A 24841-nucleotide genomic window follows, 5' to 3' on the forward strand; every position below is an offset into this window, starting at 1 on the left:
AAGCATACTAAACTTTAGGACGTTGACTGACAACATTACATGAATAACATTTAATGCTACACTGCTGTTGGTCTTGTCCGTTTATTATTTGTTAGTATTGTTGAACTATCTAAAGTTGATGTTTTCTTTCAGATTTCTAATAAGATGATACTGATGAGGAAGTTGGATATCTATGTTTGATTGTGTATTGTACACTATGCATAGGCAGCAAAGCCCCAACTGGGGACTGGGTTAAACAGGGCTGGATATATCTGCTTGTATGTTCAGCTCTATTATTTCTTCTTTCAAAAGTGCTTTCAGGGCAGTAATTGATTTCAGTGAATGTGTATTTTTTCCTAATTTAATTTCAGGCACTGCATGCCTGCGTCTGTGTGTTTATTGATAGTGGTGCAGCAGGAAAATAAAAAAAACACTGGGTTCATGTTATGCAGCTTTTACTTTTTTTGTTTTTTTCCCCTCAACAATGTAGCTTCAGAAGTGTTGCTTTACCTGCTCCAGTTAGTGGCACAGCAGCGCTCCATTAATGCATCAAAAGGATGTACTTATCTTTTAGCGCAATGCAGCCTTTCATACGTTCCCAAGGGAAATGGAAGACAGTAGCATTGATAAAAGTAGAACATGAAAGACTTCTCCTGTACTGCATCCTGATGCCGGGAATGGCTTTCATTTCAGTGGCTCGGAAACATGTGTTTCATTTAAGCTGATGGTGGATGGCGTGATCGTGAGCTGTTTGGGTGTCTCTCGTGATTGCGCCATATATATGTCCTCTATTTGTGTCCCTACCCAGGAAATGTGTCTCATCTACCTGAGAGCCTGTGAGTTCAACTCCCAGTCACCATCACACTTTGAAGACAAATAAAGTAAACAACTAAAATATTTATTAACTGAAGAAGTTTTTTTTTTACAGCAAACTCTTATCACAACACAGTCTTCAAGTCAAATGACACTTAACCCTTTGAGTACATTAAGGTTGACCACTCTGATCTGGAGAAGTAACAATGAACAGACCCGGGGGGGGGGGGGGGATTCCTCCGCCATGGTCCTCTATCAAAAACATGAACAAGCACATCAGGATCTAGAAGGTCCAAAACTGCTTCTTTTTTAAAAGTAAGACGTTAAAGGAGAAACACAATGGCTTGCTTTTTAGTAGGAACTGAATCGAGAACAACATTGTCATTTTCAACATTAGATTTTTTTTCTCTTTTTTTTTTTACATGTGTACATAGTTCTATTTTGTCTGGTTCTCACGTAGAGACTTTTCAGGTCAGTTCACACAAATGTGAGTTAAACAAAAAAAAAAGAAACAAGAGGGAGAAAAAGATGTGGTGTGAAAAAATGTCCAAGATCTTCATCTGTTTTACAAAGACACCAGGAGCAGACGCCGGCCTAGTAGGCTCATCTTGATCTCCAAAATCCATGTCTGTTGACTCTCAGCTTTCAGTGAGGCTCACTCACTGATCAGAGATCTGTACAAACACACAGGCTAGTAACGTCCATAATGTTGTCCTAAAACAATGAAAAGACATTAAACTATGATGGATACTGAAAGGGTTAAGGCAAGAATAGAAAAATAAAGAAACAGTAGAAACAATAGAAATGTTGCTTCTCTGTCATTCCTGACTTGCAACGCTCTGATCCTAAGAAGCTGTAGTGAGAATTATTCACATAGTCTTAATCTCTTTACAGAACGCCTCACTTTACACAGTATTTACAGCAAAACCAAAAAAAAGTAGTCCACTGAAATTAATACATTATTCATGAACACAATGATAATTAAAAAACTGTATAATTGTATCATATCGTCAGTATGTAAAAACAATTACACACAGACTTGCAAATAGTGTTTTACAGTAGTCATTATATTTCATATCAAATCAATCAACAGAGCAATCTGAAAAACTTGTTTCCAGTGATGTTTTGTACAAATGTCCGCTTTCAATTGCTGTGTTAAACTCGATGGGCACAGATACCATTTACAACACTTGTTCTTCTTTTGTGTGTACTTTGTGCACAGTTGACATTTTTCAGTTTTACAAGAGGCGCTGTGAAAATGGAGCAGAGTACACGGAGAAAATGCTCAGGTGAGACACAAACAGATGTGGTGGCAAACAAAGACAACACAAGGACATTGTGGCGGGGAGGTCAGAGCGGCGGCACACCTCGCTGCGTGCCACCGTCCCCTCCAGAGGTGAAACAACCCGCATTACCTTTCCCAAAAGTTTGTCCAAACAACGTGCTCCGAGCACAAAAGGGTAGAAAAAAGTATTTTCCTGCTGTTTCTGTTCAGGACCGGAAACACGACCACAAACAAGAAACTAGTCTGACATTGGATAGAGGAAGGTCAGCAGGAGGGAGAAGGGGGAGACAGACTTTCAGCCCCAAAGACCAAGTTCACCCCTAATGCCGGTTACGATTTGAAAAATAATGCATCAAAGTTTTTCCTTTATACCTAGTGTGGTCAATTCAACTCAATTGCTGTATTATTCTTAAAACAAGACATGTTTTGCTCCAGCCTGCTGGCATACTAATGCATGGTTGCACTATTGACACAACTCAAGGTCATTATGTTCCTCAACTGGAGGGAATGATCTCAATATTGAACGAAAAACATGCAAAAAGTGACTCTACAGACGTATCCACGACCTCCACCACGTCCTCCTACCAGACGCCTGTGGAGCTCTCATTGGATACTGTTCATCGCCTGGCTCAAACTTATCTGCAAGGTGCTTCACGTAGAAATGCGTCATAGATTCTCCTGAGGAGTCCAGGTGCATGCAACTTTTCTGATGGTGTGCAGAAGAACCAGAGAGAAAGAAAAAGGTTTGGAGAAGAGCTTGATGTTAAATATGCCCTCATCCCTTTACTGAAAGGATTTAACTGCCCTAAAATTACCTGTCAAGTGGTTCTATGAAGAGCTGTGCAACAAAAGTTTACTGAATAACCATTTCGCTCGACCAAAGTGTGCAAGTGGCCCATCAGATTTCTGCTGTGGTCAGGCTAATGATTTCATGGGTGAAGCATCGGTTTTGAGACAATGCTAGAAATTCTCTCTGGTTCTGGCTGGAAAAACAGACAGTGATGGACAAGGGGAGATAAATACAACCCTTGAGGAAGATGTTAGCCTTTGCAAGACAAGCTTGAGGATAATGCAAGAGGTGTGTGGAGGAGAGGAGATAGCAGGAGATCAGAGCAGTGTCAGAGCTGCGAGTCTGTGAACTGCGGCAGGAAAAGCACCAGACGATCATGCCTTAATAAGCCTAGCTGTCTGTAAATGGGTTTCGACATTGGTGACCTCCTGGCATACTCAAACCCAGGCCAGCTTGACATGGCTTTAATTATCTCCACTCTCTCTCTATCGCTCTTTCTCTTTTTTATGTCTCTCTGCCAGTCCAACCAACAACCACTGACTGCCGATATAGCAGATCTTCGTCTAAAAAAAATTTGCCCATTTTGCTTCCAAAAGGTGAGAAACAGCGAGTCTGATAACCGCACAAAATATGTTTTTGACAAGAAAGAACTTCTCTCACCTCCACACACCTGGCCACGCATCGCCTCAAGTGGGCGTGCTTGTCAGATTAGCTGTTGAAGGGACTTGCAAATATTGTCAGAAGCAATCTGATGATGGCTGGGTCCAGTCCCTGAAGTGTGAGTAAGCAGTAAGCTGGTGGATGTAGATGCAGAAATGCGGATGGTGTGCTGTCTGAAAACATTCTAAATATTTAAAAGTTAAGAGTCAAGTTAATAGATTCATAATTGTTCACTTCCTTGCCCTGATATAGCTTTGTTTGAATTTCTTGATTTTAATATCGGGGCAGAGACAAATGCAGCACACAGCTGTTGTGGAAAACAAAAATCAATGGTACAATATCGGATTGTCAACACATATTATGAAATGGCTTGGATCACTGACGAAGTGGGACAACTCAAAGGTTTGGGTGAGGTGTTGGCCTCAATAGAACGCAAGAAATTATTTGTAAGAATGACAAGACAAAATCGCTCCCATGAGAGACGTTGGAGACGGGGCGAACATCACCAGATTCAAAGGTCATTTTTGTCACTTTCCGAGCTGTTATTTCTACATCAAACTACCTCCTGATAGTTTTGCTTCGCGGAACGTCATTTTAAAATTTGGGTCACTTCTAGGTGACCAAGTATTAGTAAATCTACATTTAGGAACCGTGTAAGGTTGGAACTGGAGCACCTCAACCTCAAATCTGATCCGCTGTGAATCCTCTCATCATCGTTACGCTGCTCAGCTGCTCGTCTTTTCTCCTCAAGGAATGTAGTGAAATGGAAACAACACAAAGACACATACACGACACAGTGACTGTGGTGACCATGGCCTCAGTCTCCACCTGAGCCACACACGCTCGCCCGCTTGCTCAACCACCCACCCACTCACTGTTAGTCGACAGAGTGACAGTGGCATTAAAAGCACAGCCTCAGTCCAGTGTGGGTTTGTATTTTCTGTGCACACCCTGGCATGCACATGTGTGCGCGTGAGTCTTTTTTAAGGAATCCAAGGGGGAAGTCGTCGGTTGGGGGGGGGGGGGGGGGGGAGAGAGAGAGAGAGAAGGGTGGCAGGAGGAGGAGGAGAGACTTTAGTTGTTCTGAAGGCAGTCGAGATCCACCGAGCAGCACACGTTCCCGTTCTGGCCAGCACAGCGTGAAAAGACAGAAAAGAAGAGATAGAGAGTCATCAACCATTAAAAGCCTCACTGACTGTGATAGTCAGAATACAGCGATTTAAAACATAGCGACTTACAACACAGTGATCTTATGTTTATACAATGCCGACAATATCATTCAAAGGTCAGATGACAAAAGAACATACTGTCTTTTTTTCCCAGGTACCACTAGTGCTACCCAGTCATTCAGTCTCAGGACTGTCTCCTCTAGTTTTGGGGTATCCGTCTCTCTGATTTATGATGCTGCTGCAGTACATTGAGTGCGGATGGAATTTAGGATGTGTGGCTCCAAGCAGTGACAAATTTTAGAAATTGAACAGCAGTATGTCTCTCCACTGACAAGGTCCCAGGTTTCTCAGGGACTTTTAACACACCTCACCGTCACAGTGTCACACATTTCATTGGAAGTGCTCGCTGCTAAAAAATAGTAACTGTGAAAATGGTCTCAGAGGCCAGTACCTTAAACCTTACCTGCGTGGCTCGATAGCTCAAAAGCACGTTTATGCTTGTCATATGGTTGACCCCACTCTTAAAGGATTGGACAAAATGGATAACTGACCATGTTGATGCGGCTTCAACTTTGGCTTACCCGAGAGCGAGGTCCCATACTAAAAAATATTTAGCATGTCTCAATAGTATGCCAAAAATACCAGGATGTCCTCATACATCTGGTCATATTTTGCAGTGTGTGAGCCAACATGCTCTACTGGCTATTCTGACACACAATCAAGCACCTTAGCTCTGTTCCAGATGCATACTTTTACTTCAAATTTCATGGCTGTATGGGCAAGAGGGTCAAAGTTCAAGGCGCAATATCATGACAAGTAATGACTGTATGAGCCTGTCCTCATCAGAAATATTACAATATAGGCAAAAAATGAAAGCAGCTTATTATGACCCCTATTTGAGTTCGTTGTTAGACTTAGAACTCCAGCTGTTGTTGTAATTGTTGCAGCTGCAAACGAAGAAATGAGGAAAAGCATAAGGAGTGAAAAGTCCATGTAGGGTGGAGGTTGAAAAGAGATGGTTGGGTTAAACAAGCACAGGACTTTCATTCAGGAGTCTTCTGGTCATATGCAGTGCAAAAACCAGAAGTCAACCATGAGTTCTTTTAACATGCTGATGTAGTGAAGTTACGTCATGTACATCATGTAACATAAGTCAGTTGGGTAACGTAGGTGGTGTAGTGATTTTAACCCAAACTACAATGAACTCCTAAACATGACCAAGCAGTTTTCCTGCCTAAGGAGTTGTCCACACGGGCGAAAACGATCTTTTTTTTCTCCGTCTTCCTCGTCATCGTTTTAAGAATATTTGCGTCCATACGGATCCACTGAAAACGACCGAAAACAACCGAAAATGCTGTAGTTCATATTCCAGGCCTCTAGGTGGCGCTTGACATTCACCAAAAACGGGGAAGAAGACACGGAGCATGCGCATTGAGCTTGCGCGCTGTAAACAAACAGTTGACGGAGAAACCGAACACAACAACAAGAAGATGAAAATGGCTAGTGCAAGTAAACCGTTTGATGTTTGTTTGTGTGGACCGTTAATGAGGTCGAACTGCTGCTGCGACATACACTCAACTACAAGGCGAGTAAGTTGCAAGAAAGGCTCAATATCTTCTGCGGCACGAACATTGTTGTTCGCCATTGTTGTTGTTGTTATGGGGTGATCGCGTCATCGTTTTGGAAAGTATGCGGATTCGCCGTCCACATGAAAACGGGAGGGCTGCGTTTTCGGATTTCTCCACCCTGAGACCCGTTTTCAAAAAAGTGCGTTTTCAGGCGCTGCGTTTTCAGGATCCGTATGGACGGTCGGCCAATACGTGTGCGTTTTCGAAAAAAAAACGTTGTCGTCTGGACGGGGCCTAAATCTAACCAAACTGCGAACGAAGGATGCTGAACAATTGGTCTATTCAGTTGTTTAGGCATAAGGTTGCATTGTATACATACAGTACATACATCACATTAAAAGGGAAGCTGCAGTACATACTAAAAGTATGGAGAAAAAGTGTGCGATTTGGCCTGCAGCCTGTGTCTTTATCAACAGTGATGCACTTGGGCTTACATTGTGACTGAGCAACCAATCACAGAGCAACAAAGTGACTGATACAAGTACAGTAGGTCTGAGTTACTGTACAGCAGCAGCAGCAGCAGCTCCAACCACCTGCTGTGACCACAGTGTGAGTGAGCACCCCAGCTGCTGTGGCCGGCTGTGACTTGTGTGTTTTAGGAGTCCACTGTTTCAGCTCCACGATACAAAATAACCTGACATGTGACGGTGATGATGGTTCAGGTCCACATGTTTGATGCGCTTCTCTCGGCTAATGTAAATAATTCTTATAGCTAAAAATAAGCACAACTAAGGAACAACAGATTATTTCTACTTAACGTGTGGAAAAGATCTGAGCAAAGTTGACATGTTCCTGACACAGTGATCTGCATATTTTATTCTTTCAGATTGAACGTACGTTGCATCATCTGTGACAGATTTTCAGATGTTTTCGGATTCATATGGCAGATGGATGCATAACCTCCAACACACATTAAATAAACTCACTATACGTAGCACAGTTGTTAATCAGTATTAATAGCCTGGAGTGCCTGCCATTACCATTACCTATTGTAGAAGATTTCCGTATCTTTTTTAAATTAGAAAGCAGGCGCTTTCACATACGTTATGGGGGGTTGTGATGTCACAACTATGCAGTAATTTTTCCTCAGCCACGCCCCAAACAAAAATGAAAGGTAGGTGCTGCCTCCTCAAGCCTGTGAGAACTGGCCAATCAGAGCACCCTGGACTTTTAAAGAGGGGTTTCTTACAGAGATGAAGTTGATGTAGATGACTGTCAGCTCTCCCTGTGTGTGGAGAAGCGGCGCGTAGCACCAACAGGGAAGCAGAGAATTATACAGCTCCCGTCAATACCATCGGCCAAAGATAAGATATGGGGTAGATAAACTTGGTCCCCGGTTGCAAGGGTTAATTCAATTCAATTCAATTCAAACAACTTTATTTATCCCCACAGGGCAATTCAGTTTGCAGTTAACCCATGCCCAATGCCCCCTCCAGATGGGTTGAATGCAGAGTACCAGTTTCACTATGTTGAATGCAATGTGTGTGCTTGATTTGCAATTTGATTCTTCTTCTTCTTTTAGGTGGCTCAAATACGTCTTGCTGTTGGTACCATTTACAGTAGTACAATGCTCTACCGCAGGTAATAAACTGATGCGGAACAAGTACCTCTTACAACCTCACATCAAAAGAACCGAACTATCACTTTAAAGAGACAGGTACTACAACAGAGTATTCAGAAACAGGGTAAAAAGAGCTGTTGCAGCAATGGACTGTATAAGAAGAATGTTTTTTTTTTTTTAACATTAAAGCATGTGAACCTGAACACAAGTATTATATTGGATTTCTAAAACAGTTCGATTTGGAATTGGTTGTGATTTTTTGATTGAGGACTAAATCAGCCATCCTAGGGTTTAATCAAATCTGGATGCTGCACAGTAAAGCATTGTTGTGTTGCTGCTTTGACCTACCTTACACTGGCAGGTGGTACAGGGTGAGTTGGGCATATGCCACGTGTCTCCGCTTAGGCGGACGATGCCTGCGGGGTCCTGGCACGTCTGTCGGATGTCATACGACAGGTTGTCGGCCAGGCAGGGGTCTGTGACGCAGCGCGGGCAACACTCGCCCTCCGCCACTGCTGTGTACTCGCACATCAACACGGGGCAAACCAGAGGCCAGCAGTCCACCTCCCCCTCCTGCAGACACAGAGAGCGGTGGAAAATAGAATTAAGCCAGCACAAATGTAAGCGTGTATGCGCTGCTTTTTTGTGTGTGAACCAGCTGATCTGGTGACTGCAGCTACAGCTTACATGCTGGTTTGTTGCCACATGACTAATTACAGAGGTGGGATTTATCTGAGCATCCACACACAGCTGAGCAACTGATCAGGGACAGGTATTAAAAAAAAAAACAGCTCCGAGCTTTAAGTTGATGAGGACATTCTGTGTGTTCTGTGATGTCACCTGTTTAACCACACTGAGGGATTCTAAATGAAGGTCAGCTTTCATTGCTGTTGGCAAAACATATGTGAGTACATGCAGATGTACATGTTTCTGCCTACTGACCATGCAGCGGCACTGCTGGCAGCCATACAGCCAGGACGCTCCGCTGCGATAGAGTGTGCGTCCACTCTGGTCCAGACACTGGCTGTTGGGCCTGTTGTCGCAGCCGGGACAGCAGAACAGATCCTCGTCTGGGTCTCCGCAGTCACAGGGTCTCCTCCGGCAGTACGTCTGCGCGTCCTGCACAACAGAGGGTCACAGCAGTCAGAGGGCAAACAGTGTCAAGTGTCAGTGTCATGGTAGCAGCTCTGACATATGAAGCTGACTTCTAACAGATAGAGTCAAAGACTTGACATTGACGTTGCTTCATATTCTGGGCTGTAAAGTATGATTCAGAGTTTCTTTAGCCCTGAATAGGTAGGTCAACCTACTTGAACAGCTGCTAAAACTGAAAGCTTTCATCTGTATGGTTACAGTGAAGCGTTTAAGGATTCCCTGATGACATTTCAGAGCCTTTTCATCTCTGAAAGGAGTACAATCCTCGAGAGAACACTCAATGCCTGACATTTCATTGCTATGAAAGTGGTGCAATTACAAATAAATTGAATCTCAGTTAAAAAAAAAAAAAAAAAAAGAATTCTAAGACAGACAAATCCAAGACTTTGAGATATAACTAAGGTGCGTATCCGAAACCTGTCGCCTTTAGCGAAAGCTAGTTAACAATTACGCACACTGGGTCATTCAGGCAGATCATACAAGGCCAGATCCCTACAGAGGGTTTTAATGTATCTTAGCAACAAATCTACATTTTCTAACAGCAATTTATAAGGGCCGTGAATGAAACAAGAATGGCTCAAAAGTTTGGGACGCAGAGAAATCTGACAGGGCCGTGTCCCTGGCTCTCCGTCTGCACCCAGAGCAAACTTTATGGTCCGTTTTACTCACCACAGCCAGAACTGTCTGGCCCTGGGACGTGGATGTAATGGAGATGTAAAAATGTTACATAAAATGGCCGTTAGAAAATGTATGGGAGCCATAAAATCATTCCGCATACCATTAAAAGGGCAATACCGAGCCAATGTTTTATCGATGCATATTGTCCTGCTACAGTAGCCACCGAGTCCCAGGGTACCAATACTGGTGGCGTTGGTATTTATGGTTACAACCCAGGACTTGCTCGGAAATTACTGCCAATTGTACTGTGTTGGCAGGACATGCTGTTTGCTTTAATGCCAGGAGCAGGCCCAGACGTGCATGCTTATGCTACTCTATTGTGCTATCCAACAAAGCATAATTGAACTTTATCTTTTTGTAAACTTCATGATGAATTAAAGACTGCAGATTACATTTTCTTTATTTAATAGGTAGCACAGTTCTTAGATTAGATAGTCCTCTCTGAATGTCATCTATTTTAACAGCACTTTCGTTGTTGTAAACTCCGATTTAACTCAATCGCTTGTTTCATTTTCCTGAAAATAAACTATGGCGAGTAATAGAAGATCCTTGCTCTTTAGCTTCCACCTTCGATGTCATGTGCTGGTGAGTTTTGACAGACTCTTTCCACTTTCATGTTCAACATCCCTGTCTACTTTCTGACCCTGATTACCTTCAATTTCTCTCCCCTTCACAAACTTTTCGGCTTCCTCACAGTCACCAGGCCAGTGGTTTTCAGCCTTGGTCCCTGAAATCCAGATCAATAGTGGTTTGTATTCAGAGAGCATCTAATGTCTGACTCAAAACCCAGCAGGGCAGTGGGTCCTGGAGGCATCCTGAACACCGCCAGCTTCTCACTTGTGCCACACTTGTGTTTCTTTTCTCCACTCCCTTATCTTTGTTCAGTGTCTCCTTTGGTCGGCATACCTTTCGTCTTTGAATTAAGAAATACCCTTGTCAATGTATGGAAATGAACACTGACCTTCATTTTACATTTTGTTGAAAAAGCTATTTTTTCTCATTTGTTAATGGTCAATATATGCTATACTGGAAATACACATAGCGCTCTGCTTACAGGGATTGAAAAGTGTCCATTAATGCATCATAAATGGGCTACAACCATTTTACCCAGGGTACAAAAAATGTCAGCAAAGCAACTATATGTACTATATTGGAAATGTGGTTGCTGAAGGCTGGACTCCTTGGAGTCGCTCTGCTTCCTACATGTTTCCATTCCATTCTGAAATGTTGACACTTGATCCACGACAGGCGCTTGACCGAGTCAAGACAGAAGGCGATGCTGCTGAGGATGTTAATGTTCAGATGTCATCAATCTCTAAATATGTCACATGAACTGGAACAAGCTGCCTCCTCCGCAAATCACTGCAGGGTGTCTATGATGGAAATCACCAGAAATAGGCTGGTATAATAAACACAGATTCTGACAGAGAAATGGAAGTAGTTTGGATGGATTTACTAAAAATGTATTGAACTGAAATGTCAAAACTCCACCAGGGTAGTTCATGTGAAAGGTGATTATCTTTGGAACCACCGCTCTCAGCTGTCATTTCATTCCAAATAACCCTCTGGGTGTGTTTCATATTAATCTCTTTCGCTGAGCCTCACCTTCCCAAAGACAAATCTGATCAATACCTTGCTCTCCTGCAGCCACACTGCACCGCCTCATGAGCACAGAAGTGACTTGTTAAGCTGCCACAAATATTTGTCGGAATGTAACGCAGGCTAATCACAAACAGATGGGAGCGCTGAGGTGTTTTTCCTGCAGCTGACCTTGCATGATGCTTAATTCTCTCTCCTGAGTTAATAATGACCTGTAAAGTCTGGTAAGTTTGTTTCTTGACTACCAATAACAAGTGTGAGCACAACCTGTTCGCCCGGCTGCCGTCTGGCATGTGATACAGAAGTATCTGCTGCTGTACCACCAGACATCAGAGCAGCTTCTCTCCTCAGGCTGTGACTCAATAATCCATCCTCCGCACTTATTATTAGTTCATGCATTTCTTAAAATGTTTGTTAATTATTTTGCCAGCAGCAGAAATTGACTGTAACTTGCATTTTGTTGTAAGATGATGAAATAAATGAACCTAGTACTTTGTTAATCAACTCCAGTCAGTTACATGGGTGACAGGTAAAGGTAAAGACTTACATTAATTAAAGAAGATTTAAGGTCTCTGGCAAAAATATTCTTTTCAAGTGTTGGCCATCAACTCAACAGTTACAATGACATTATACACACTGAGTTAATAACTGAGGTCTTGGAACGTAGCAATATGGCCTAAAGAAAGTCTAAATGGTTGAGAAACATGGGCAGTCGGACCATCATACAGATTTTGGACAAACATATTCACAAACTATTACCCAATTTGTCTGCTGTCAAAAGGCATTACTGTTTATGGAATGGCTTCCTGCTTAAAGCTTGGCCTATTGGACTGTATGTACAGCTGTATACACACAGCTTTTCTGTGACCATTATGGGTGCACTTACTTTGCTCCTTGCACTCTGCTGTATTGATATCGGCCTGATTCTGAAGCTCAGCTTTTCGTTATTAACGGTAGCAGATATTACCAAAGCATCTTTGTTCAGACCACTGAACATCACAACCAATAAATGATGGACAAACTGCAGAGTCATATAACAAAACCTGGATTAAACTCTAATGTGGCTGAATTTGTGTAATCATTTTCTGTAATGAAGCAAGAGCAGCAATCAGAGAGAAAGAGAGAGATTCCTGGCAGCTCCATATCTCCTGCAGGCCCACACCCCACCTTTGATGCATTCCCCTTTTCAGAATCTTTCTTCTATTCACCGACGATTTACACAACTCATCCCATCTCTCTCTCCTTTCTAAGTCTTTTCGTGTTCATGTCTGTCTTCTCTTTGTTAGCAATGCCTCTGAGCCACAAGACAGCCAGAATAAATGATGCCAACATGCGTTTCTTGCGAATCACTAACACTGAAACTTAACATTTCTTTAGTTTACATATCATATATATATAATTTATATTGTGACAACACTGTGGTTATGGTTTAGTTAGGTCGCGGCATAAATAACACTTGGTTAGGGTTGGGAAAAGGTCATCCCGAGGTCTTCTTAAAAATACCCATCGGAGTCGCGCTTACTAATGTTAAAGAGGAGTTCATTTCTCAATGCCAGTCCCGTATACAGTAGTATAGAAGGCTGTGACTAGTGAAAACCATAAAGTTAGCACCATAAAAATATCAGGCCCCACTGCCCAGGGGTTTTGGTTCAAATTCTGTAAAAAATGGTCTCTAAAGGAATTTGATATGATATTTTAAGTATGTGCTCGACATGAAGCATTGGCGCCTGAACTTGGTTTTGTCCCTCCTTTTTATCTTTCCTCTTTCATCCTCCTGGGTTGGTCCTTGGATGATTGGTGAGTGAAAAACTTGCTGATCTGTATTTTGCTCCTTTGCAGAAAAAGAAGGTATCCATATCCAAGATGAATAAAATGTTTCTTATTATTCTTTGGTATTTGTTATTTCCAAGGTATTTTCTATTCTAACATTCTAACTATATATTAACAGCTTAGGGCGTACAGAAGGTCTTGGAGGAGAGACAGAGCTTTAGATCAAAGCTCAGATGAAAACCCTGGGTTAAGATCCCTCAGCGGTGCATTGGCTTTGTGCGAGTGTGTTCTTTTTCTGTACCTTGCAGGAGCAAATGGCACAGCGGTCAAAGCTGGGTTTCCAGTCCTCCCCATTGCGTCTGATTCCCTCTTCCTGCGGGCAGTCGCCGCTGCAGCCCGGACCAGACGTACACACACAGTCGTAGCCTCCCGGGAGATTCACGCACACGCTGTCATTCCAGCAGGTGTGTGTCTGCAAACTGCACTCGTCGATGTCTGGAAGACAAAAAGTGAACCACGGTAAATACATTTTTACATGGCAATTGTTGTTTTGGACAGTTATCTATGAATGTGTGCAAGTCCATTATATGTAGCATCTTCGGTGTAGCGTTCAACTACAAAGTAATCCTTTCCAACTCCATACAGGGAAATGTTTACCCTCACTAGCTCTGAACTAGATGCTGTGCACGTTTACTTTTAATTAAATTCTCTATTTCCTCACATTACTATGGAGCCCGGCAGGTATCGGGGAGTAACATTTGTAATAATCTGTGTTGTGCACAAATGAGTGTTCCAGCCCTCAAGTCACTTTAATCATCCCTGCAAATGAATAGCAGTCAGTTGTTGCAGTGGTGCGAACTTAAATTACAGATTGTTGTGGTCAGTTCGGAAGGAGCACCCGGGGTGTTAGCAGCAGGGTTGCGGCTGTGTTTCTTTAATTTACTGAATCAATTCCCACGGTATTACACACATGCTGTTGTGCAATGCAGTACAAATGAAACAGCCGTAAATGTATGAGATATGTGGTTATGCTGTCTATTATAGGTTTTGGCTGTTAATAGTGATCTTGTGCTGTCTTTGTCCTCACATGCACATTTTTTTTAAGGGAAAGGAGAATGTTGTTTTTTCCTCTGTTATAATCAAGGCAAATCCAACACAAAGTGAGTATATACGAGTAGCACACCTTGCATACATCCTGGCTTCAAAGCTTCAGACCCATCAGTCACAGCCTATGTAATTTCTTAGAGGATTCAGTTCAGTCATCAAAGGAACGAGACATCGGCTCAGCCAGCCTCAGTCTCACTTTCCCTCTCTGCAAACCGGGAGAACCAGCACGAGCAGAAACGACAGACGGCATATTCATCTACTTTTCTTTATCAGCGTGGCGCATGAAATGGGGTGCCAAAAGTCTGTCCCTCTCTTTATCAAGCCATGACATTTAACACTCTTTATCCTCACAAATGTGAGCTGTTCAGAGAGAAAAAGACCAAAGTCCCTTCCGACAGTAGCTCTGCTCTCCCCTGCCAGCACCTGCTGCCTACAGACATCGATCACACCCACGCGACACTGTCAGCACGCTACCAGTGTCGCATGAACAAAGCCCTGAAGTAAAAAAAAAAAAAAAAATATATATATATATATATATATATATATATATATATATATATATATATATATATATATATATGGAGAGAGAGAGAGAGAGAGAGAGAGAACATGGAATTCATGTTTTTCTTCGCCTGTTTAACCCTGACCGTGCTGTCTCACTGTGAGTAACACGGTCTTGAAGTCCATTAGCATTCTGCAGAGTTGAACGAGATGGGAAACAGCAGGGACAGTCACACGTTTGCTTTCCCCACCTCCCTGTTTCTCTCTTGAACATTTCCAGGAAATCAAAAGTGTTGTATGTTAGCCATCTTAATTTTCATCTGTATAAGTTGTACTTTTGTTACTTTCTTGAGTACTCCTACTTTCAACCTATTGTTTTCTACTGAAGCCTCCTTACCGGTGACGGCAAACACATGACATAATCAGTCAGATAAGCCAATATGTACGTCCACGCGTTGATGCTCCAGGGTAACAAGACTAGTGAGTCACATATCTTAAATTTGAATCTCAGATTGTCACATCCTAGAGTGTCAGGTTATGAAACCTGCATTCACTGGGATATTGTTACAGGAGTTTAAATGATGAAAATAAAAAACGGCTGGGCAGTGATAGACGTATTCAGAACAAGATATAGTTTGAGACAATATAATTTATATCAATATAGGGTCATGTTGCACGACATAACCCGTTTATTCTATGAAGCCAGTTTGAATCTCTTTTTTTCTGTATAATTTTGGCTCTCTCACTCAATCCCAAGTTGTCTTGCAACTGGCAGAGACAGTGCAGCTACTCTTTTTGCAGCTACATTATCAGTTTGTTGATTTGTTTAAAGTGCAATATATATTGAACGCGCCATGTGAAAATATCGCTTTACCTTCGATGAAATCCCAGCAGTAGCACCTGTGTCACACAGCACAGCGAGACACAGTGAGACAGAGTAGCTGGCTTGTGTGTGAAATGAATCTTAGTGCATTGCTGTTCTACTCGGTCGCTGTAGCAGTGGTTCTCAACTCGTCTGGCTTCGGAACCCACAACTCACCCTTAATGACAAGCCGCGAATTAAGGAAAATGTTCAACTTCTTGAATGTATTGAATGAACGCAACACTTCAGTAACTGTACTGTTAGAACTACTCAGTCACTTAATCAAACTAAAAAAAAAAGAAAAAAAAAAAAGGTGCAACTATGAAAACCAACAATGCACTATGGAAACAATTCAGTTTCTTCAGTAGCAGTTTTTATCCACAAACTCAAAATGAATTAAACAAAATGTGCAATTCAATAAGATTCAAGTATACAAAATTAATAACCTCTGTTTACCTTATCAGTAGGTAAATACTGAAAAACATTGTGCTTTGAAGAAAATTAAGCAGCACTCACTTCAACCTGACAGCAGGTGTAACACTGACATCACTCACTTCAACCTGACAGCAGGTGTAACACTGACATCACTCACTTCAACCTGACAGCAGGTGTAACACTGACATCACTCACTTCAACCTGACAGCAGGTGTAACACTGACAACACAGACCTGAGTTTGGAGGAGTTAATGGGAGAACTGGGCATGTCTCAAAGTCTGGAGTGATAGTAGATGTGGCCATGTTCAATGTCCAGTCTGTTTCTGTGTTTTGTCTTCAGCTGAACCAGAGCTGAGAAGCCACACTCACAGACAGGTAGTGCTGAATGGTAGGAGGATTTTTACTGCTCGAGTGACAAGAGAAGGATTCTCGCTCATCACAGTGCTGCAACAGAAATGGGAGACACTTACCTCTGTGAATTTCGTTTTCAGCGTACGGTCACATGACTCCACCAGCTGACTCTCTTTGTTGCTTGGCAACGTGATGCTATCCATGTCGATTCCAAAGGGGTCACGTATACATAGGCTGTGTCCGAAGTTGCCCACTCATTCCCTACTCCCTAGTTACTGCATAGTGAGTCCAACAAAGTGCACTATATAGTGAGCTCAACGGCAAAAAGAAAAACTGACTTTCGAACACCACTCCGGCGCTGTTAATGATGTCACTACTGTCGCGCAGTTGAAATGTGAATTGAAACCTTCATGTGTTCATCCGCAGAGCAATGCATGATGGTAAATATTGCTTGGTAACTGACCATCGGTTGTACACTACTTTTTGCAATGCATTGTGGGATACTTTGAGTGCACTATATAGGGTATAATATTTCCCACTAGACATTCAGACAGCACTACAAAATGGCGTAGTCACTATGTAGTGCACTATTTAGGGAGTAGTGAGTGATTTCGGACACAGCCCATAGTTAATATATTTGGTGTGTGAAGTACTGTGAATAGACAGCTGCATGTAAAATCCCCTTCAAAATAAAAGGACAGGACTTTTCTTAACTTTTTTTTTTGCCTGGGCAAAAGTCTGACTGAAAACGGGGTTACTCACCAGTTGAGCACCGCTGGTCTACAGTGTTACAGGGAGACTGCGCCTTGCTGGCTGCAGATGTGTGTATACTAATGCAGTGCAAATACTCGTGCAATTCATTTTAATTGTCTCACACTACAATGGACTCGCTTGATTCTTTTGTGGATAGATAAACCATTGCAAATGGTTTTCACATATGGCTCTCAGGGGCTTCAACCCCACATTCACTATGTCATCGTGGGGGATCACAGTCCAGTCATGGCCTCCACCAGGTCCCAGCAGGGACCTGCAACAGATCAGTTAGGGCCCTGTCACAGAGGAACAGGAAGTTCGAGGGGGCTGCATCTGTACCTATGCTCCTTTATAACAGTTTTGTGGCCTGTGCTGCAAAAGTTTCAACCTGCTGTTTATTTCATATAATATCCATTCACATGATGCAGTTGTATAATTTCAAAATGTCTGTGCATTTTAGTTCTATGAAAGTCTGTCTTAATAAAAGTTATATCACATGTGGCTTTCACTTACAACTCAGTGGTTAAAAAATATGGGCGTGTGGATGATCATACAGATTTTAAACAAACTTATTCACAAACAGTGGGAGCAAAATTATTACCCACTTCGTCTGCTGTGAGAACGCATTATTGTTTATGGACTGGCTTCCTCCTTAAACCTTGACCTATAGTTCTGTACCTACCGCTGTATACACTCAGCCTTCCTGTGAAATAAGGGACTACTATAGGTGTACTCACTTTGTAAAATAGAGTGGTTCACATGATCTGGCTAAACTGATGGCTTGTTTACAACCTGTCCGTCCTTCTAGCTCCTTGCACTCTGCTGTATTGATATTGCCTTGATCCTTGATATATATATATATATCCCAGATATTGGTTATTAATGGGAGCAGATATTATACATATTTTGATCCATGTCACCAAGCCATATAACAAACCAGTAATACAAAAGCAACAATAATGCACTACTTGTAAAGCTGGACGATTAGAAATGCTCAGAGTCACAAAGTTCAAGTTGCTCACACTGTGAACGCAACATAAAGGTTTGTTTCCTCTCACTCAAAGATGATAGCGTCCCTCAGGAATAAGTGAGGACGTGCGGCTTGGCCGATTCTGTGGCCACAATTTTACAGCGCTGAACACACACTCTAATTGGCTGCAGCATCCAGTGTGCTGGATGCAGAGAGAGGGGAAAACAGCTCAGCCGAGAATTTACTGTGCCTGCGACAGACTATTTGCATACACTAAATGAAATCCCCATCAGCCAGTCTGACATACTGTATCTCCGCTGGTGAAGGATTAATGCTCTTCATGCTACATTCACCACATTCAGCCACAAGCTGCCGCTCGCAGATGAAGCACACTCTTACATGTAGGCTGTGAAAGACAGCCTTACAACTGAACACAAAAGGCCTTCGGAGGAACCGACTGAGCACAGCCAACCATGTGAAAAACTTACATTCACACCTACATGAGCTGTTACACACCAAAGCACTAATCTATCAGTGTATGAAAAATTGCAGCAAACATTCTCACAGGCATACACACATGAACACGAAACAAAGAAATCCCTCTGAAAGATGCTGGTTATTAGAAATCTTCACAAAGCTCAGTATTTGAGTACTTAAGATGCAATTCTTTGGTATGACTCAAGGGAGCCCAGATGGAAAAGGTCATTCACATCACAGAGAGAGGGAAAATGATGCGTACACACTGCGAGAAAGTGGGAGTTTACGGTGTATTATCTTCATCCTTATGCACAATCTGTTTATTAAAGCCACCTGCCTCTCCCTAAAGCATTAGGCATAATAAACATGTTTTGAGATGCAGCCCATGCAGCTCTCAGTCAAAGCAATAAAGCAAAAGGACTGCTGCTGGCAGCTGTTCAGGTCCTCACCACAGCAGTATGTGCGATGCACACACTGCATAATAATGCACTGCAGTGGAAACCGCATTTTAATGTTAGAATAAACCCTGATAAAACATTATGAAATACATTCTAGCACAAGGTATTGTAAGGTTATTACAGTGTTACACTGCATAGGAAGATATAGCAACAATACACTGTAACTCACAAAGACACAGCAAACCACAATTCAATCCAACTCATAAACACACTAACACCTATTTTTCTTTTTCATGTTTTGTGTGTCAGTTGTGAAATGCTCACCTAAAAACGCTATTACAAACTGACACTGTACATGTCACAATTCCTTTAGGTAACGCTGCTCTGTGAACAATGCAAAAAGCAACAAGAAATACTTTTAATGGCGTCCCTGTGTCTGAGAAAAGAGAACACGACTTAGAAGCATACAGGAAACAGTTAGCTAGTAGCAGGCAATGAATTGTTACAAACTATGTCAAGTGTTTTTTATTAAAGGTGGAATATGTTAGAATTGGCCACCTGTCAAATGCATGCTCAAAACACATACGAGATAGCATATCACTGTAGTAAACACTAACTGCTGCTAACTGTAGCTGCTGTTAGCCAGTTAGCTCAGTTAGCTGTGCAGCTACTTGTCCGAACTGGGAGCTCGGAGAACTGGCACAGAAACTTTGGACCCAAACTAGCTGGTTAGCACTAGATACCTCTGCAACACAATACACGTCATAAAATCAAAACTGTTCTTTCTTCACATTTTGTTAATAATGTCAGTTAATTGTTTTAAAATGTTGTGTTTCTTGACTAGCCTCTACTTAAAATTAAAACCTTAATGAAATTTACAATGCTAAATAAAGATCAGTAAAGAAGTGTTAGCACACCACAGCTCCAATGAGAATGTAGCGTTTTACACAGAGGGTTCAACTTCTTTTCTTCTGCACACATTAGAAGTCAGTGTGATTTTGGATGAGGTTTTGTCATATTTGGAACAGAGCAGAGCTTCAGGTCTAAATTTGGTTCTGAGAAAGGCTTTATAAACTGTATTCAGAGCGCAGAGCTTCTAGTGCTCAGTCAGATTTGGAGGCCTCCCTTTTATCTGTTGCCTTATCTGGACATATTTCCACATGTGGGAAATAATAGACATGTGCTTAGTGTCTCCTTGACTTGACACATCAGGACAGCCCTGACCCGAGCCGGGACAGTGCAACCTCACAGATTAGACTCTTATAGATTCATGTGTCACCCGACAGGACACTCTGACAGTAGCACAGCTAGTTGCTCCATGTGCCAAATGTGAATAAGCACTGACACTACAACAAAGCATCGCTTAACTGGAAGGCCTATTTTGTTTTTTATAGAACTAAGCGTGATACTGATGCTTTTTGGCTGTAGATTGGCCTGAACTGAAATCCATGAGTACAATTTTCGAAATGCAAAAGCGACCACCTGACCAAACCTCTGCCAGATGCAATTATGTGCACAATTACTGATATTAATAGACACGGACAAAGAGAATTTCTGTTTTCTTAAAACATTTCCCTTATTCTCTCTCTCTAATCATCAGCTCTAGTGCTATATTTGCCATTTCATGCACGGCCGTCACACACTCTTGGCCAACACTCGGGCTGTTTTTGTGATGAGTGATGCTGCTCTCCACTCTGAGCAGGCTCCCGTGTTCCAAAATCCTATGTTCTGTTTGGTCGGCTCGTGAGAGTTTGTTGGAGGGATATCGTAGAGGGGGGTGAAAAAATTGTCACTCGTACTTATTTCCTCTGCTGGCTGCCCGCTTAATACAACGTGTGTAGTGGGAGGAGAGAGGTGGCGGATACACTGTCACAGCTACTTGTCTGGTTAAGCAACGACACGTACACAACGCTCACACAGGGCCCATGAATTATGAAATGTTTTTATTTATGCTGTGCAGTGTCGAAAAGCATAGTCAATAATGGGATCTCTCACTGACATATGAGTTACTACTTTTACTAGTAACACTGTATAATCATATTTTAAGTCATTTAGGCTGAGTTACATCTTCGTTTGAGCCGTTTGCTACAGATAAGAGTTAGAGCTTTAGAAATCCTAATTGTAAGAAAAGTTGACTTAATGAGTCTGTGAAATAAAACTAATGGTTTCATCAATTATTCATTCTGGTGTTTCTCTGACGCCCGTAACATAATGTTGTTATTCTTAAAGGGACCCGTACGCCTACACATTCTATTGAGGTAATACAGATGTCCTGTATACATGTGTCTAGCAAACTCCAGTGCACGGACAGCACGTGGACGACACATGGTTTTTGTCCCATTGAATGATTATGTTTGATTAATAGTAAAGACAGCCAACTGAAACTAAGTGCTCTGTCCTGAAACCACTCTAAGAGGAAACATGTCAAGTAATAAAGAAAGAAGCCCGCTTTTACGTTTAAGTATCATATGTTAATGTTAGTTAAAAGGTTTGTATTTGTGTTTACTTTCAGCTCCTGTTGTTGTAATAAGCTGTCTGTGTTTCTTCTTCTCTGATGATGTATTTGTCCTTGTATGATTGTCAAACACCAAAGCAAACCGGGCTTGTGTAAACAGCACTGACTCAGAGGGACCGACAAAACTAAACCTAACCACTTTATATCATCACACTGCAGTGCACACCTCTTATCTGGATGCAACGTCACATCTATTTGGTCAGTTGTCTGTCAAAAAATAGAAGAAATGAAAAGAAAAGAACTGAAAGCGAAGTTCATCATAAATTTAGGGAAGGGAGGATGTCCTAGAGTTGGAGAGGCTGGTTACTGTAGATCCCCTGCACCTGACTGAAGGGAGGCCAGTATCACCTCTAAGGTGCCGACCAGCTCTGCCTACATGACTTTGAGCAAGGCACCGAACCTCAAAACTGCTCCAAGGGTTTCAGTACTGCAGGTGACCCTGTGCTCTGATGATATGCATGTGTAGGGGACTGTATATGCGTGTGACTAGCAGGAATATTCCAATTGCCTTCTGTACACTGACAACAAAGCAGTGATGTAACTAAGTACTTTTACTCAACTACTGTACTTAAGTAGAATTTTAGGGATCTATTTTCTGCTACATCACTACATGAATTGTATAACTTTGGTTGCTAGTTATGTTTATAGATTACATGCTACATCATAGCCAAATGCATGCATTTTTGAATGAGCTTCAGATAAATCAGATAAAAAGTAAAATGTTGTGCTAAAATAATACCTTTGATACACAAGTACTTTTATTATCAGATAGTCAAAGACTTTTACCCAATTACTATTTGTATGAGTGACTCTCACCTTTAGGCATTATTTGAAAACGGTCTCTTTACTTTTTCTCAAGTATGACTTTTGGGGGCTTTACACAACACTGCAACGAAGCATGACAGACTGTAAGTTCTTTGCAAGCTTAGTTGAATGTTTTGTTTGTTTTCATGGAGTTATTCTCATGCAGACGTTTTCTTTTAGCTTTGCTTAATTCCTATAATAAGTAATACAATTACGGCCGCAGAGGAGGTTTTTTTTTTTTACCCATCATGTGTGTATGTTTGTTAGTTTGTTTATCACCAGGATTACACAAAAAATGAAGAACAGACTTCTGTGAAATTTGGATTGAGGATGGGTTTCGGCCCAGAATACACCCCCCATTTGCTTGTAAAAGGAGGGATGCAGGATTTTTTTCACACTCTCTTTAATCATGAAAAACGCATGGATCTTGATGAAAGAACTCGCATGAATTTGGGTGGCTGGTATCAACGAGTGACAACAATTTGATGTGGATCCTAGATCTGGTGAGCTTAAATTATGGTTAAGCATTTATGGGTGGTTTAACATTTCTACAGGGCTTTCGAGTCTTATAGTGAATAAAGGTTAATTGAATTAAAGAGGATGGTTGGGCCTTGGAGATATGTGCTCTACTAAGTGCCATTCTTGTCAGTAATGTATTTTTTTTATGTTTTCTTCAAAAGTAACACATAGTAGATATAACAACTGACACCTCCTACGCCTGAACGCTGCAGCCTTTGTTTTAGATTTTTTTAAATAAACTTGACTTTTGAACTGTCACAGTTAAGTTTATCTCCCCGCATAAAGAGGTTTATTCACAGTAAAACGTTAATTAAATTTTGCAGCGGAGGATGCGGCAGCCTGAAGGTGACATGGAATCGAAAGATTCAAATCACTAATTGGATGAAGAACACTGAGTGAGTCTTCCTTTTAAAGAGCAGAAAATAACAAGGGCAACAAAACCACTTTTGATGAGACAATGCGAGCGCGTGACTGACTTTAAAGATGTTCTGTGACACGAAGCCGCTGTTTGTCTGTCCATTACTTCTTCTAAGATCTGAGCTAGGCTGAAACGAAAATGAGCTGAAATCATGCCTCTCTCCTCAATTCACACGAGTCAAGCGAGACCGCTGACGTTGCATTTTGATCTAAAGGTTAAGTGAACGCAAAAGTGTTTCGCTCAGACAAGCCGACCTGTTTGCAGCATCCATTACGGCTTTTCACTGACAGCAGTGCCTTGAATTTGGTGAGTGATATTTAGATATTCTGAGTACCTGCTCTCATACAGGCAGAATGTCATCTGTGATATGCTGATCCACTGAAAATCCTGAAGTTCAGGTGAAGTCAGTGCCTGGAATCAGTAAGCAGCTGAACTTTGTTTACTGCTATTCGCTGATGTTAGGAAGCCAAACTAAGCCGGTGACTGTGGCAGACATCCTACCTTCTAGACATAAACATGTCAGAGTTGTCATTGTGAGCATGTTGAAATTAGCACCTAGCTGAAATCACTCTTTTACATTCATAAAGCCTCACAGAGGCTGTGGCAACAGTTAGATTTTGTGTTATTGCTGTTTAAACAGTATTTAATTGATACATATTTTATCCCAGTTTTTATTCGGAACTGTGTCTTCTGACCTGCAAATCACAAAATGAGCGCTTGCTAGTCACTTGAGCCCTAAAAGGACATTAACAGCCACAGTGATCATACCAAGCATATTGCTATGATGCTATGAACAACTGAAAACAGTCAACAAGTCACAAAACTGTAAAACACCTTGTCCTCCTTCTAACAGGTGCAGCTTCCTCATTTCGAATTTCAGTAAAAAATGCCAGATCAAAGACATTTGACTCTTTGTAGACTATTTTCACAGGTCAGTACAGAAAACTGATTATATTATAATCAGTGGTAAAACAGTTATAAGCAGTCTGTGATTTGTTAATTTGTTAAAACTGGCATTAAGGAACACTCCCCTCTCCTCACACCAACCAACATGCACACCCATGCATACTTTCGAAAGGACACTGTTGCAGGTTACCTTAAAGGATAATTTCACCCAAAAATGAAAATTCAGTCACTACTTACCCTCATGAAGCTAAGGTGGAGTGGAGTCTCGTAAAACGTGATTAAGCAACATGAAAACAAACCATGACATGGCTTTTTTTCTTTCACATTTAAAAAACAAATCCTAATCTACTTCAGTTGTTAGGGAGAATGCTGCAACGTTGTTTTTGCTGTGAAACTCCAGGAGTGTTTTGTGGACTACAAAATGTCATCTGACTTTCAAGCAGCATGAAGGCAAATAGCAAATTGATGAATATTCATTTTAGGGTGATCTCAGTCCAGTCTCATATCCAGTTATCTTCAATACGTGCTACAGCTGTCTTTTAAACTGTGTAATGAACACTGTGAAAATTATTATTGGAATTTCACAGGAAATAACTGGCTAATAATTGCAGCAAAATAGTGTTTTGATGTAAGAATGCAATGTGACATCGTAACAGTTTATTTTGAATTATTGTGAAATCTCAACAATTGAGAGTAATTTACTGTGTTTTCAAAACAAACCACAACATATCGTATTGT

General features: G+C 41.6%; 1 protein-coding gene across 1 annotated transcript in view; it reads right to left on the reverse strand.

The window, feature by feature from the left end:
• Positions 1–856: 856 nt before the first annotated feature.
• The window catches only part of LOC115580439 (protein kinase C-binding protein NELL1), a 283933-nt gene continuing 259948 nt past the window's right edge, over positions 857–24841 (reverse strand). The window contains exons 17-20 of the mRNA XM_030414756.1: positions 13389–13582; positions 8828–9004; positions 8234–8458; positions 857–4652 (exon numbers count right to left, since the gene is read on the reverse strand). Of these exons, the coding sequence (XP_030270616.1) occupies positions 4602–4652; positions 8234–8458; positions 8828–9004; positions 13389–13582 (647 nt within the window). The 3' untranslated portion in view covers positions 857–4601. The remainder of the gene's footprint in view (positions 4653–8233; positions 8459–8827; positions 9005–13388; positions 13583–24841) is intronic.

The sequence above is a fragment of the Sparus aurata genome, chromosome 4, assembly GCF_900880675.1.
Source record: "Sparus aurata chromosome 4, fSpaAur1.1, whole genome shotgun sequence".
In the NCBI taxonomy this organism is placed as follows: Eukaryota; Metazoa; Chordata; class Actinopteri; order Spariformes; family Sparidae; genus Sparus; species Sparus aurata.